The 16,689-nt window shown below is 36.0% G+C and overlaps 1 protein-coding gene across 10 annotated transcripts in view; it reads left to right on the top strand.

Moving 5' to 3' along the window:
• The window catches only part of CCSER2 (coiled-coil serine rich protein 2), a 187,876-nt gene that overhangs the window by 113,688 nt on the left and 57,499 nt on the right, over positions 1–16,689 (top strand). For 9 of the 10 annotated variants that reach the window (XM_060642296.3, XM_060642304.2, XM_060642302.2 and 6 more), the window contains one exon: positions 5,631–5,826. The exons of the other annotated variant lie outside the window; for it this stretch is intronic. In XM_060642296.3, the coding sequence (XP_060498279.1) occupies positions 5,631–5,826 (196 nt within the window). The remainder of the gene's footprint in view (positions 1–5,630; positions 5,827–16,689) is intronic. 10 annotated transcript variants of the gene reach the window in all.

Genomic DNA, 16,689 nt, shown 5'->3' with positions numbered 1-16,689 from the left:
TGGATCCCCCTGGCAACCATTCATTTGTTCTCTGTATTTAAGAGTCTTTTTGTTTCTTTGTTTGTTTCTTTATTTGTTCATTTCTTTTTTAAATTCCACCTATCGGGCGCCTGGGTGGCTCAGTCAGTTGGGTGTCCTACTGCGGCTCAGGTCATGTTCTCACGGTTCGTGGTTCGAGCCCCGTGTCGGGCTCTGTGCTGCCAGCTCAGAGCCTGGAGTCTGCTTCTGATTCTGTGTCTCCCCCTCTCTGGCCCTCCCCCACTCATGCTCTGTCTCACTCTCTCTCTCAAAAATAAATAAACATTAAAGAAATTTTTTTTAATTCCACATATAAGTGAAATCATGGTATTTATCTTTTCTCTCTGATTTATTTCATCTAGGATAATACCTTCTAGCTCCATTGATGTTATTGCAGATGGCAAGATCTTTTTTTTTTTTTAACGACTAAGTAATATTCAATATTTGTGTACGTGTGTGTATATATACACACATACCACATCTTTTTTACCTATTTGTCTATCAGTGGACACTCAGGTTGCTTCCATATCTTGGCTATTATAAATAATGCTGGAATAAACATAAGGGTACAAATATCTTTTTGAATTAGTGGTTTTGTTCTCATTGGGTAAATATTCAGTAGTGGAATTACTAGATCATATGGTATTTCTGTTAGTCTGTCTTCTTTGAAATACCTTTGCTTCTTTGTCAAAGATCAGTTGACTGTATTTGTGGATTATTTTTGGATTCTCTGTTTTGTTCCACTGATCTGTTTATTCTTTAATCAGTACCGCAGTCTTGATTACTGTCGCTTTATGTGGTAAGTCTGGATATCACTGTCAGTATTCTGACTTTCTTCCTCTGAAGTATTGGTTATTCTGGCTCTTTTTCCTGTTCATATAAACTTTAGAATCACTTTGTTGATATTCACAAAATAATTTGGTGGGATTTTGATTGAGACTGTTGAATCTACCATTAAAAAACTGTAATAACTGTGAACATAAAAATACATATGTTTAACTTTTTCTTAATGATGAAAAAAAGAAACATTAAAGGTTTTGTGAAGTCAAAGTGCAACTGAGATTAGAAAATAAGAAGAAAAATTCTGTCTCTCCTTGCCTCTTACACATGCATCTCTACTGGCTAGTCTAATGTGTGAATCACAAACTTTAGTACAGAATCACACATATTAGTAATCAAAAAGCTTGGGTCGAAGTAGAGAAGAACATAAATATATAGGTACAGCCACATAGTTTAGGGAGATTCCTTTAAAACGGCAATAATAATTATGTAGTGATGTGATTATTAGGTGTTTGGATTGACTATCAGGTACTATTGTATGGATTCAATTTAAATGGGTTAAAAAAAGCTTATCTCTTAAAGATTAATTTTTGTATTTATCCTGATCTTATTTTGGGGGAGATGATTTTATTTGCTATATTTATAGAACAGTGTTAAATAATATTGGTGATGGTGGACATTTCTTTCTTGTGCTTCTGTAACTACTGAACTCATTTTTGCCCTCCCCCAATACCCATATTGGTTTAGTTCTTCATATTCAGTCAACTACCTGGCCTGTGGTCAGCTACATAGATTCTGGCTTTGCTAACACACTGCCAGCCTTACAGTGTATTCCCCAAAACAGCATGCCGTCTTTTGTTGCTTCCACCATCTAATTTCTCTACCAGAAATCCACAGTTGTTAAAATCTGTATACAAATACAGATTTATGCCTGTCAATTTAATATGAGGTGGTGTTTTCAGTAATTCCTCTATTATCTCATGTTTATTTTTCTTTACCTTTTTTACGTCTTCATCCCTGGGTTTGTGCTTGCGCTCTTAGAAAGTGATTTTACCTCTCATTTTCAAAAGTTTCAAAGGTTCAGATTCCCATATGTGAACTTCATCATCTTCTCAGAATGTGAAATCTCAGAATCTTCATTATCTCTCATTTTTTTTCCTTTCCTGTCTTTAATTGTGTCCTTCTATTTTCTGAAATAACCCTTGTTATGTATTTGTTTTCTGTTCCATCTTTGTCTTCTTTTGCATCTCAGTTATCTTCATTTTTTTTCCCAGCAAACTGCAGTAAGGTGTTATGTTACTTCCAATGGTTTGTCAGATAGTTTAGTACCAAATACGTAAGTTTAAACAAATTGTGTTAAAATTTACCATTTGAGGAATATAAGTGAAAGGTTATATGGCATTCTAGTATTCTTTTGACATTTATGTTAGAAAATTTTCTCAACATAAACAAGTTGGAAATTATTTATAATAAATAATATAATAGCAATTAGTTTTTATTTAACATTTACTGTATATCAGGAACTGTTCTAAGCACTTTAACATGTATTACTTCGTATGAGACTTACAGCAACCTAATGAAGTAAGTACTCTTATTATCCTTAATTTATAGATCAAGAAAATGAAGGATAGAGAAAGTAACTTGTCCTGTTACTAGCTAATAAGTGACAGAGATGAGATTTGAACTCAGGTAATCTATGCAGGTAATATAAAAATGAATAAGATATGGCCCTATTTTCAAAGGGCTTGCAATGTAATTAGAGGCGATAGCTATATAGATTTCTTTAATTTATGCTTAATAAATTAAGGATCCTAAAGTGCTAGTTTTATCTAGTTGAGGGCATCAGGAAGGGCTTTTGGAGGAAGTAGCATTTTAGTACTAGGAGAAGATATGTTTCATTTGGGATCTCATGGTGGAGGTATTTGAAATGCAAGCTAAGGTATATGAACTTCATTTGGTGTGCACTGGCAAACATTGAGAATTAAAGAAACTGTGGCCCAAAGATATTAAGTATTTTCAGTAGCTAGTTACTATCAGCCAGGATTTAAACCTTAATCCTAGGCAAGAGGCAGTTCTTTTACACCATTGTGGTTTTCTGGATACCATATCTTTTACCCTGTATTGTTAGTGGTAAAGACTTGTTGTGACTCTTCCTTTGAAATGCTTTTAATTCATTAGTTCCTTGCATGTGGTTCATATTTAGTCAACCTAAAATAAGCCTTATTCTCAGTACCTTCCCTCTCTAATTTTTATTTTATTCATTTGGTAAACTAGGAAGTAAAGTTTAATTTGATTATTAACTGGTACTTTTTAATGTGACTGCTTCCAGATTACAATTTTAAAGTAGTGCTTTGTTTTAATGTCACAACCAAAGAACTTTAGAATCTCAGAGATGGAAGCTTGAAAAGAAACAATCTAGTAGTTAAAATCTATGTTCCTTAATCATACAGTGAAAGCAGCAACAACAACAAAAATAAACAAATTAAAAGCTAACTGTTCTTGATATAGAGGAAAAGAATACACAGTCTTTGTCTTCATGGAGTTCATGATTTGGCACAGATTGCACATGAACACAATATACTGTGTTAAGTATCATAGTGGGGCACACTAGAGGACTCTATAAGGACACCTGTAGAAGTACCAAGCCCTGCTTTAGGAAGGGATTAAGGAAGCTTTCCCTGAGGAAATGCCAACTAATTTAAGATGAAGAGGAGTTGTCATTCTTCAGATCAAGTGGGCAGTGGAGGGCAGGGTAAATAGCCTAGCCACGAGTATGGAGAGGTTGACATAGGTTTGGAGATGAGGGAGATTATAGTGTGCTTTGGCAATCTCAGGTAATTGGCTATGGATTAAGATGTGTTGAGGGATGAAGTTGAAGAATAAATTTGATTTAGGCTATCTGTGGCCTCATAAACCAGATTTGAGTCTCCTTGTCCCTGAAAAACATGCCTTGCATTTTGTGCGGTTGTTTTTTATTTTCTTGTTCCAGAAAGCCTTCTCTTTCATTTCAGTCATACTTAACTTCTCTTTCATTTCAGTCATACTTAAACCTCATACTTTATGAGAAATTGTGTATGAGCAAACAATCCATTCAGGCAAAGAAAATAAGTGTAATTTGCGGGGGGGGGGGGGGGCAAGAAAACCTTCCAAAGTATGTCAACTTTTTTCTCTGAAAACATAGCTCTTATCTCTACTCTTCATATGCTAGATGAGTCTATGTTTTTGTTTTACTACTTTGCTAACTTTTTATTATTATATATTTTTCATCATTCCATGTATACATTGCCCATCTATTCAGTAATGGATGGTGAAATCATATTAATTAATCAGTAGTTGAAATTTAATCATTAAACTATATTTTGAACCAACAAGTATAAGGCAGAAGTATATGTAAACATATTAGAGTCTTAACTATAGATCAAAAATTTTTAAGTTCTTAAAATTTTTTTTCTTGGGTTAAAACAAAAATCAGGCCTGAAATAAAATACGAAAAAATAGTTTCAGAGAAAAATAATTTTGTGAAAACCAAGCCCATGTTGAATATTTAAGAGTTTAGAAATTTGGGAATATTTGTTATAAATTAGAAAATCTAGTGTTTCAGGGCGCCTAGGTGGCTCAGTTGGTTGAGTGTCCGACTTCAGCTCAGGTCATGATCTTGCAGCTTGTTAGTTTGAGCCCCGCGTCGGGCTCTGTGCTGACAGCTGGGAGCCTGGAGCCTGCTTCTGATTCTGTCTCCCTTTCTCTCTGCTCCTCCCCTGTTCTCTCTCTCTCTCTCTCAAAAATTAATAAACATTAAAAAAAAATTTAGTGTTTCTACTTTTTCTGTGTGGTTAAAATTTAATGTGTTGTGACTTTGGCAAATTTAATGGGTCATGAATTTAACTTGAATTCTGCTATGTTAATATGGCCATTATATTGGAGCAAGTACTCGTTCAGTGTGTTATTTAATATATTGAGGTCTCACATATGTAACAAGTTTATGTCTTAAGAACCAGCTGGAATCATGTATTACATGACTGTAGTAATTTAAAATTGCTTTAGCTAATGACTTCTGATCAAAGCATTGTGTTCTTCACAATCTATAAAACACATCAGCCCCAGTTTTTGTGGCTTTTTGTTTTTTGTTTTTTGGTTTTTTTGGTCTGCTTTTTCAAGCACGTATATTGTATGAAACTAAAGGGAAGTTTAAATTTTCTTAGAGTACACTTTTTAAAATATATTTTAAGATTGGGAAATATGTGGTGTATATAAGACTTTTATAAAATCAAGTTTAATCTTTATTAGAAAAGAAGACTTACCAATAATGTAAAAACAAAGTAGTAACAGTTTGTCTGTCTTAACTGTTTGCTGGGACTTACAAGAAATAGGAATCCAGGCGTGTGTGACCAAACTGGGAATGAAGATAGATAGCATAGTTATAGGGCTAAAAAAAGATGTGACGTTCAAGAGACCAGTTAAAATCAAGAGCTAAAAAGCAAACAATCCATTCAGGCAAAGAAAATAAGTGTAATTTGGGGGGGGGGGGGGGGACAAGGCCTTTCCCTAGAGTTTTTTCTTTCTCTTCCATTTACTAAGGAATAAGGTTTATTCAACCAATGTGTAAAATACATAAAAAGGGGAGGGAGTGCAGAAGATAATTGTATTAAGGAGAACTAGAACTGATTGGAACTTTTGGTGGAAACAAATTCAGTGTCTGAGGTAAGCAAAAGTCAAAGGCTTTGTGATAATGGTAACTGATATGTAATAATCACTGGAATAATTTCATTACCTTGTTTTTTTCTGAAATTATATTGTATATCTTTTCCCTCCAACTTCTTCCCCTGCCCTTCCAGAGGCTCTCCCTATAGAGAATCTCCTTTGGGTCATTTTGAAAGCTATGGAGGGACCCCCTTTTTCCAGGCTCAGAAGATATTTGTAGATGTACCCGAAAATACAGTGATACTGGATGAGATGACGCTCCGGCACATGGTCCAAGATTGCACTGCTGTAAAAACTCAGTTACTTAAACTGAAGCGTCTGCTGCATCAGGTGAGTTCATATGAACATTTTTAGCTCTGATATTGTGAATTGCAAAATGAATTGACTTTTTAAAGTTAATTGGGTTTCTAATGTCTATTTAGATTTCTGTAGAAATAATGCTTATAAACAGTACATAACAAACTTCTGTGGGAGAAAAAAAAACATGGGATTTTGTGTGATGTTCTCAGTATGGTCCCCAACATTTATGAGCTGTGTGATATTTGGTAAGCCAGTTTTTCTCCTATTTCCTCATTTTTATTTTATAAGGTTGTTGACACAATTAGAAATAGTAGTTGTAAATTTAGAGATCTAATACCTGACGTATGGTATTCAGGCATATAGTCATCAGTAGCTGTTATTATAATTTCAGCTAACTAGGAAATCAACAGCAGTTTTTTACTTACATAGTCACGTAATTTAACTTTTGTTTGAAACCTTCAAGTTTAATCTTCCTCAGTCCTTTCATTTCTTTATTCTAGAAAATCTAGACTCAACAGTGATGTGACTTGTCCAAAGACACAGGATGAGCTGATGGTAGAACCTGGCTTCTTGTTCAATAGTACTTTTTTTTTTTTTTTTTTTTTTTGCTTGAATTTACAGACAAGGTCAGATGCATAGCAGAAAAGTAGGGAATAAAATACTGATTTTATTTTACTTTATTTTTTTAATGTTTATATTTGAGAGAGGGACCGAGCATGAGCAGGGGAGGGGCAGAGAAAGAGACACACAGAATCTGGAGCAGGCTCCAGGCTCTGAGCTGTCAGCACAGAGCGGGATGCGGAGCTCAGACTCACAAACCCGTGAGATCATGACCTAAGCCGAAGTTGGATGCTCAACCTACTGAGCCACCCAGCTGCCCCTAACAATATTAATTTTAAATCATGAATGTCTTTTGGTTAATTTTAAAGCTTTGTTTGTTTGTTTGTTTTTGTAGGCTAGCCAATTTTTGCTTAAAATTATGGTTGAGAAAGAATTGTCTCGCTTCTCTCCTGAATTTATTTTCTGGATTACTTTCCTCAGCATCATATGTTGTAACGTCTTATGAGCAGGGACCATTTCTTAGAATTCCTGGTGTTTATCAAAACCAGACTCATGATATATGCTCAGTAAAAGTTAGTTGAAGTGAAATATGGCTCCTGTGTTAATAATGATGATTAGTGTAAATACCCAGTTAAAGTCACGTAAATTGTTTTATAAGTATTTGATTATGGATTCTCCAGACTGCTCTTCTCTATTCTTGTGGATTTTGGACTACCCATTTGAAAGAAGCTTTTCCATGCTACAACTAGGAACAAGAAAGTAGAGAATCTTTTTCAGATCTGAGATCCTTGGACTTGTCTCAAGGCAGAGATTCCATGATTGAACTCTCCAGACATAGATAGAGCTTACGTTTTTAACTCTAACTAGAAGATAGAGTCTGGTTTATAGTGTTTCTCTGTTTACTACTCTGGGGAGATTTTCTCATCAGGAGCTTCAGGGTCAAAGGAAAGAGGAGGTAGAAGGGGTGGGGAATAGCCAAAATATGTTAGATATCTATTTTGAATCAGTCATTGTACTAGCTATACTGTGTACCCTCTTTTGTTTCTGGGTTTATTGGCCTGAAATATGAAGCATGATAAATATCAGCTAATCAGACCAGGCCATGTCTAATAATGACAGAAGTAACATACTTCAGGAGAGAATACGTGATTGATAAGACACTTAAAAGAAAAACTGTGACTCTCTTAATGGTTCTTTTCTGTCGTTACGACCTCTGAAATTTTTAAATGAACACTGATCAAATTAACTTTACCTTTTTATTTATGCATTGAAGACAAAATTATGAGAAGAAAAATTGCAGAATCTTTTTAGTACATCTTTTAAATTTCACAAAATGCTAATAGAAGTTAAAAGCTGAATGAGTCTAAAATTTCATATAACTGCCTCTTAATTTCTTCCCCATGTAATACTACTACTCAATTTAAAGAAGTTCAGTGTGATACATACACATAGTTTGAAAAATTCACATAGTATCCAGGCTTAATGAAAATGCAGAATTTCTGTCCTGCACTCCACCTCAGTCAACCTTTTTGTTGTTGTTGTTGTTTTTGTTTGTTTATTTATTTTGAGAGAGACAGCATGCGCGAGTTGGAGAAAGGGAGAGAGAGAGGATCCCAGGCAAGGTCTGCACTGTCAGTGCAGAGCCTGATGTGTGGCTCAAATTCATGAACTGTGGGATCATGACTTAAACTGAAATCAAGAGTCAGACATTTAACTGACTGAGCCACCCAGGCATCAACCTTTTTCTAATCTGAACAGATTACCGTCTGAAGATTTCTCTAGAGCTATCATGCAGGGACTTCCTTTTGTCATATTCTGGGATTGGGTCCACTATTTCCTGTATATCTTCTTCTTATTTAAAAAAAAATTTTTTTAATAAGTTTACTCCCTCATTTTGCTAGAGTATATCTTTCATTTACTTTCTAAGAGGGGGTAAATGGATGGTAAGGTTTTTTTAGTTAGTACATTACTGAAAATTTCTTTCATCTACTCTACTATAGCATATTAATGATTTGCCTGGGGTGGAAGTGAGTTTTTCCTTAGAAATCTGAATGCATTGCTTTTCTAGGATTCAGGTTAGCCACTGGGAAAAGTCTACATTCTGATCCCGTTTACATTTTATGTTTCCTGTTTTTATTTCTCTGAGAGATTTGTAATCTTTTTTTTTTTTTCCCCTGGCACTCTAATCTTTTATTTCTGGCATTCTGCAGTTTCAAAGTGATGTCCTGGGATTTGAGTTTTGTTGTAGTTGTTTGTATGTTTCCCACTTAATGTCTGGGTAGAGTCTTTGGAGATTCATGTAGTGTGAAATTTTTGTAAGCTATTTCCATGATTTTATTTTTGCCCCATTGTCTCTATCTTTCTGGAATTCTTGGTAATTACAAACTAGAACTTCTGAATTGATTCTCAATCTTTTATCTTTTTATTTCATATTTTCCTTTGGATTTGATTATCTTTTCTGGTATATTTCCTCAACATCATATTCCAGCTCTCCTTTTCTGTTGAATTATTTATCTTGGCAATTGTATTCTTAGTTTTCAAGAACTCTTTATAATATACCATTCCTTAGTCATATCATTCAATTTTTGTTTTGTCAGTAAGTATATTAAATAGAGTGTTTTTATTAGGTTTTGTTAAGGTTTCTCAGGTTCCTTGCATTATTTCTCTTTCCAAAGAGTCATTTTGTTTATGTTTACTTTGGTTTCTCTTTCTATTGGAATATTTCTTCAAATATCTGATGATTATTTATTGTTCATTAATATTTAGGAGTGAGGAACTAAAAAGTTGATTCAGGACTCTTTGTACATTAGCTAGGCTGGTCAGCTGGCTGGCTTGATTTTCCAGGACTGCATAGATATTGGAGGACCCACAATATCTACTAAGTGGAGGATTTTTCCTTCTTAGGTTGTTGTATTTTCTCCTGAGAAGAAACCACTAAGTTTTGTTTTGTTTTGTTTTTGCTTGGAATAGAGCTAGAAGACTGGGAGTCTGTTCTTGCCTTATACAGACTTAAAATTAATTTCCAGCATCTTTAACCCTGATGGGTCATATTCTTTTTCTGTATCTAGCATTTGGCCCTCATTGGGGTTTTGCAGGGCAAATTGGTTCTTTTTTGTTTTACATATTGATGTACATACATATTGGTGGAATTGCTGTTAGAGAGGTGGAGTTTTGCACTCATTTGCAAACATAAGAACTTAAATTTAAAAGCACTAGTAACCGGTATCTACTTGGGGCTACTCATATGAGATTGATTATTATAGGGAGGAGTCACCGGAGTTCTCATATTTTGACCGAGCCCTGAAAGATTTGACTGAGTACTAGCTCATGAAGAAGAATGTCCACAAAGAAAGAGGTAGTTGCATCATCTCTTTGGTTCTCTTACTTTGGTGTTCTCTCCTCCAGATGGCTTACCCCAAGGCAATGTTCCTTAAATTCAGAAAGAAATATTTTCCTTGATTGTTTTCAGCAGTTTAAACTATTTCCCTTATAAGATTAAATTAAATTCACAAAAGGAAACTAAGAAATGATTAATGAAAATATAAATAGCATAAAAATCATTTCTATAGCCTACTTCTTAGAGGAAACAATAGAATTTTATAAAACTCCAGGGGACTTTACATATAAATATGTAAAACTTCTATTACCTAGTACTTAGTAAATGTGTGTTAGATTGATTTTAATCAGACAGTTTTATAAATGCCTTACCTGCCTTAGTTCCTGGTGATTCCTTAATCTAGTGGCCCTTCATTGCTGTCTTTATTTTCTTAGTCTTCAGGACCTGATTAAGAGGCCCTACTTGATAAGGACAAATGAGAAACAACATTTGTATTGTCTAGATTCCCTTAGTGTCTATTACCATTTTGAAGGAATTGCCTTTAAAACTGGTCTTAGTTATACAAAGAAAAAGAACTGAGAGAGAGAGAGAGAGAGAGAGAGAGAGAGAGAGAGAGAACAAAGATGTTTATTATAAGGAATTGACTCATGTCGTTATGGAAGTTGAGGAATCCCAAGATCAGCAGTTGGCAAGCTTGTTCTAGTCTGAATCTGAGTTCTAGTTTGAGTCTAAAGTCTGAGTCTGAGTCTGAAGGCCTGGGAGCTAGGAGAGCCAACAGTGTAAGTTTCAGCATGAGTCTGGGTTCAAAGGCAGCAAAATACCAATGTCTCTGGTTTGAAGACAGACTAAAAGAGAGTGAATTTTCCCTTACTCCACCTTTTCCTCTATTCAGGCCTTCAGCAGATTGGATGAGACCAACTTACATTGGGGAGGCATTCCGTAAGTCCATGGAAGGTAGTTTTGGTAGAAGCATTGTGAGCAGAGAAGCAAATCCATATACAGAGTAAGCGTCTATTACAGTAAGGACAAAACATCATCTTTTCCATGATGAAAGTGGTCTAGTTTAATCAACCAGCCACCAGGTAGATGGCTGATCATCCAGGGAGTGGTGCCATATCAGGGACTCAGTGTTGATCTCTGCTGCTGGCAAGTTAGGCACTAAACAATGACCATAGCCAATGTGGCTATGTTGCTGAGTCTGTGCATAATTTGTATCCCTGCCACCATTGCCATTTTGTTCATGAGCCATTTTGGATGACAGAGGTAGCTAGGGAAAGACGCTGACTGGTATCTGTGGAATGGATCAGACTATCCACTTAAATTTTTAAATCCTCTTCTGCTGAGATCACCTTTTGGTGAGCATTCACATGATACAAATATCTTCATATTTTTTGCCCATTCACAGAGGGTCTATCCATACACCTCTTCCCCAAATTTCTTTTTCACCAGTTTTTCAATCATGTTTCTTGTAAGTCCCTGACCATTGGTCCATGAATTGGTATATAATCATATGTCTGGACATTTTTTCTTCTAAGCAAAGTGAATAGCCACATGCAGTACTTGAAGTTCTGCCACTGGGAGGATTTCTTTCCTCTGCTACCCTTCCAGGATGTACCAGAAAGGAACCGTAGTGCTACAGCTGTCCACTTGCAGGTGTTGTCTGCATATTATATGAAACCATCTGGAAACCAAAACTGCGTCTTCTCTTCCTCTTTCAACTAATTTTAGGGAACTCCCCATGAGGCCATAGTATAGTTTCAGAGAGAGAAGGCAGTATAGCAGGAAGGTGGGGGGACCATGGCATTTGAGCCACTTCTTCATGTACTTTACTTTTATCTTTGGCCTCTTCAGGCCCGATCACAACTATTACCACTTCTATTTGATGATAGAATGTTTCTGTGTACCCCCAACTTTATGACTTTGTGTGTTAGATAATATCCTATTCATGATGGGCAGCTCAGGTAGCATGGTAACTCGGTGGCCCAAGATTAAGCATTCAGTCACTACTAAGACCCAGTAGCAGACCAAAAGCTGTATCTCAAAAGAACAGTAGTTATCTGCAGAGGATGGCAAGGCTTTGCTCCAAAATCATAAGGGCCTGCATGTACAAGGGTCTACAAAGGCCTCCAGACAGTATCCCTGTTTGTCACTGACACTTCCACCCCATGGAATCTGTTGGATCATATCACCCAAGGGGCAGAACAGCTTGCACAACAGCCTGGACTTATTGCAGAACCTTCTGGACTCTACTCAAATCTAGCAGCTATTTGGGTCACTTGGTAAATGGGCCAGAAAAACACACCCAGATGAGAAATATGTTGCCTCCAAAACTCAAAGGTGCCCATTAGGTGCTGTACATCTCTTTGGTTGTAGGAAGATCCAGATGCAGTGACTTACTCTTCACGTTAGAAGGGGTATTTTGACATGCCCATGGTCCTCACTCCTGCACACTGTCTTTTTCTGCAAACAGTTGTTTTCATATTCCGTTTTTTGTTCCTGGCAGTGAGGGTAAATTGATGATTGGACAGTGCTTTTCAAAGTAGCTTGTAAAAGTGTTTGTTACTAGTCCTTGGAGAGTTAAAGTAGCTCTTTCCATAATAGAAATCAACACATTTCATCCTTTCAGAAATATTTGCTATCAAAAAAAAAAAGACTGAGGGGCGCCTGGGTGGCTCAGTCGGTTAAGCGTCCGACTTCAGCTCAGGTCACGATCTCACGGTCCGTGAGTTCGAGCCCCGCGTCGGGCTCTGGGCTGATGGCTCGGAGCCTAGAGCCTGCTTCTGATTCTGTGTCTCCCTCTCTCTCTGCCCCTCCCCCATTCATGCTCTGTCTCTCTCTGTCTCAAAAATAAATAAACGTTAAAAAAAAAAATTAAAAAAAAAAAAAAAAAAGACTGAGCCAAAACCAAACTGTGTTTAATGACCAGTTGATTTATAGTCTGGTGCAAGCTTTTTATTTTATTGTGTTGCAGACAGAAAATAGTCTGTGCCAAAACAAATCTGTGAATCAAACTGTAAATAACACTGGTGAAAGATACTATTCTTACTTGTGAAAGACAAGTCAGGGAAGGGAAAAGATATGCAACCAAATATTACATTAGAAGTATCCTTATGTAGTATGTGAAATAGAACAATTGCTCTGGGAATGGAGATGAAGAAATTCACTCTCTGCCATCATAGAGAAGATGTGAAACTGCGAGTTGAGTTTATCAGGTGAAGAATTTGTGGAGGAAATCAGTGGATTCAACATGAACAAAGGTATAGGTTCTTGAGAGTATGAGCTCATTTGTCATAATGACTGTAGGAAAACCCATGAGTACCTAAGATACTCAATAAAGAGAAAGCCAGAAAAACCAGTGCTCACTTGGTACACTTTGAAGTAACTATTAATACTACTTCTTACTTTAAAAATGTTTATTAACAAGAAAAATTAAGCATTTATGCTGCATTTATGGTGGGACTATATTTCAGTAACTAAAGCGACATCTATATTTCAATAACTAAATCCTTAATGAAATATGATTGAATTTTGCTGAAGAGTGCCATCAAATAAATGTAGAAAGTGTGATAAAATTAGGGAAACGTTATTGTACAAACAACAAAGAAATTTCCAATGAATTTTTCTTTAAAATTTTTTTTAATGTTTATTTTTGAAGGAGAGAGAGAGACTGAGAGAGAGCGCATGAGCAGCGGAGGGGCAGAGAGAGGGAGACACAGAATCCAAAGCAGGCTGCAGGCTCTGAGCTATCAGCACAGAGCCTGACGTGAGGCTCGAAGCTATGAGCCGTGGGATCATGACCTAAGCCGAAGTCGGATGCTTAATTGACTGAGCCACTCAGGCGCCCCTCTAAAAAAATTTTCTGAAGAAATTTCTGCCTTATGCCAGGATTATTAATTATTGTTATAACTGTGAGGTGAATAGTCCGTTCACATAGTGCCAAAGTAACACCATAATTACTTATAGTGGCAAGAGAAAACCGTACTTGTTCATTGGGGAGACCAAACTGTCCTCACCCTAATCCAGAGATAGTTTTCCCATTAGTAATGAGTTGAGTTAGCCAGATAGTGTGTATCTGCTCATGTGATACACATAATTGTGCATAATATATTCTAGCCCAAAACATTTAATCTTAATTCCTCAAGTTACTGCTCACAGATTTCTTTTTACAGAATAAACAGATGATAGAAGAATAAGAGAGGAAGGACAAATTCATATGGTTGGAAGTTCTGTAGAAAAAATTGTAATATCCCTTTAGCTTGTTAGTTTCCTAAAAAGTTGATGAAGGGAGGTGAAAGTGCTACATTAAAAGAAATTTAAGGGACAACTAGATGTAATGTGAAATTCTGACCTGGATATTGGTTGACAGATCAACTATAGAGGATATATTTGGCCAATTGGGGGGAAATTTGAATATGACTTCTATATTAGATGAGATAAAAATTTGCCAAAATGGAAAGATAGATATTGTTGGCTGGTTATAGAATACTATTTACATTATAATCATATATCTTTACATACATCTATATATGTGTATCTCCAGAAGGAAATGCACTAAGGTGTTAATAGTGGATTCTCACTGGATGGTGAGAATGTGATGTCTTTTTTTCTTTAATCTACATTAAAGAAAATGTAGATTTCCTTTTTTTTTAAAGTTTTTAAAATTTATTTTGAGAGAGAGACAGCATGAATGGGGGAGGGACAGAAAGAGAGGGAGAGAGAGAATCTCAAGCAGGCTCCACACTGCCAATGCAAAGTCTGTTGCAGGACTTGCACTCTTGAAATGTGAGATCATGACCTGAGCCGAAACCAAGAGTCAGTTGGATGCTTAACCAACTGAGGTACCCAGGCTCCCTTAATCTACATATTCTGATTTCTCATTTTCTATAATATGTATTTACTATTTTGGGAAAAAATAAAAGGTTATTGAAAAAGTACATGTCTTATTCAAACATCAGTTCATAATGGGATATAGTGAAAATGTAGGATGTTAGAGAAGAGGCAGCAGTGATAGGCTTAGGGCAGATTATAAAGGCCCTTTGTGCCACAAAAGGAGCTTGAGTGTTATTCTTTAGGCACTAGTAAGCCAGATGAGTGACGTGGCCAAATTGGTATTTTAAAAATACTATTTGAAGGGATCTGTGGCAATGCAAGATGTCCCATCCTTATTATTTAGTGTTTTCCTTATTCCTGTCTGGGAACAGCCATTTTTTCAAGGAACCCTGGTTAACTTCTAGTGGAGAATGGTATTTAGAAGCCAAGATCTGGGGGCTAGATGTGCTTATTGCGATTGGGTTGTCAGTGCCCTTAAGCCCTCCCAAGGCGTGTGAGTGTGCATGCGTGTATTTGTGGGATTTTGTATGCATACTAGTGACTGTATTTCTATATCTCTGTATATTGAAAACTGTGGGTTTATGCTTATAATTTTAATTCCACTCTAAATACAGCGTTTCTCCTTTTCTGTATTTATAATTCTCTCCTCCAACAGTGAGAAAATTGGTTTCTGTTTTCCTTAATATATTTATTCATTTCATCAGTCTTCTTCAGTGCAACCTGTTTCCTGCCACCGCTGTTACTACCTGCCCTGTGTAGTTGCTCTCCTCACGCCATTAAGATTCTGCATCTTAGTGAGGTTCCCCATGCATAGCTTCTTCTCATCCTCTGTGTACACCTTCCTCACCCTACTTGGGCTCTGAATCCTTGTCAGCCAGTCCCCTGGGCTCTGACACCCCACACCAATCTCCCTGTCTGTACGATGCCTCCTTACTGTGCTTGGGCTTGATACTACATGTCAGTTAATGCCTACACATGGATACCATCCTTGCCATAATTGATTCTTTCATCTGGCACTAGTTCTTTTCTTGTATAGATGCTCTCTTTATGCTGCTTGAGCTCTGGTAGCCCTCTCCAGGCCATCCATGTGTGGATACCCACCTCAATCTGCTTAGACTCTGATAGCCCACACCAGGCTGCCTGTTTGTGCATGTGCCCTTCATGTTCTACTCAGGTTTGACTCTGCTGTCACATATATTAATGATGAAAGTTAATAAGAATGAATGTAATTTAAAAAATTAGAATTTGAATTTAGACCACTTCTTCCATGGTCTTGGGTAAGTTCCCCATAAAAGATGCAGAGATTATAATAGCTCCTATCTGAGGACTGTTATAAAGAATGTATGAGGAAATTCAGATCAAGTGCTAAGCATAATGTCTGATGCCTAGAAAGCAATTAATAAATGTTAGGTATTACAATAATGGCAATAACAACAATAAAAATATGAAGGTCAGGGGTTTTTAATTGCTTGCATTGCTCAAAATTTTATGTGGCTGCTCAAAAAGCTAATTCCAATTTACTTTAATACTCATTAAATTAGTCTTATTTCATCATTCAGTATATTTTATTAAATATTGAGTACTAAGATTGTGATAATAATGAAGATAAAAAGAAAGAAGACACAATTCTTGTATGTAGTGCATTGTTCTTAAAACTATACATTACAACTGGCTAGTGGGATTTGAAATAAATTTTGACCATTATAACTAGAATTTTTTCCTAATAAAGTAGAATAGTATAGGAACTATCAGGGGGCATTACATGTAAAAAAGACAAATACTGATTTGTGGAACATTTTTGATATGTTATCTGTATCTGAATATCCATCATCTATTCATCCATGCTTATTTAGATATATGCACACACATACACACACACATATATGCACACATATTCATGAATATATATACTTGGTTGTGATATAAATGTATTTCTTATTGTGGGCCGTGGTTCCCCCCAAAATAAACCTTTTCTAGTATATAAACAGTGCTATGCTCAGAATTCCAAGATAATAAATCATAGATTTAAATTGGAAATAATGAAACGATCACTGCATTAATAAAGCATTAAATCATCAGTCAATGTGCTGAATGATGTTTGTGATGTTTTATAAAGAAACCTGAAAATTTTTATATAAAAGATTTGAAGAAAATACTTATGTTCT

This window comes from Panthera onca, chromosome D2 (genome assembly GCF_046562875.1).
Source record: "Panthera onca isolate mPanOnc1 chromosome D2, mPanOnc1 haplotype 2, whole genome shotgun sequence".
NCBI classification, from domain to species: Eukaryota; Metazoa; Chordata; class Mammalia; order Carnivora; family Felidae; genus Panthera; species Panthera onca.
The sequence above is the reverse complement of the archived record's forward strand: the minus strand, read 5'-3'. Positions and strand labels throughout refer to the sequence as shown.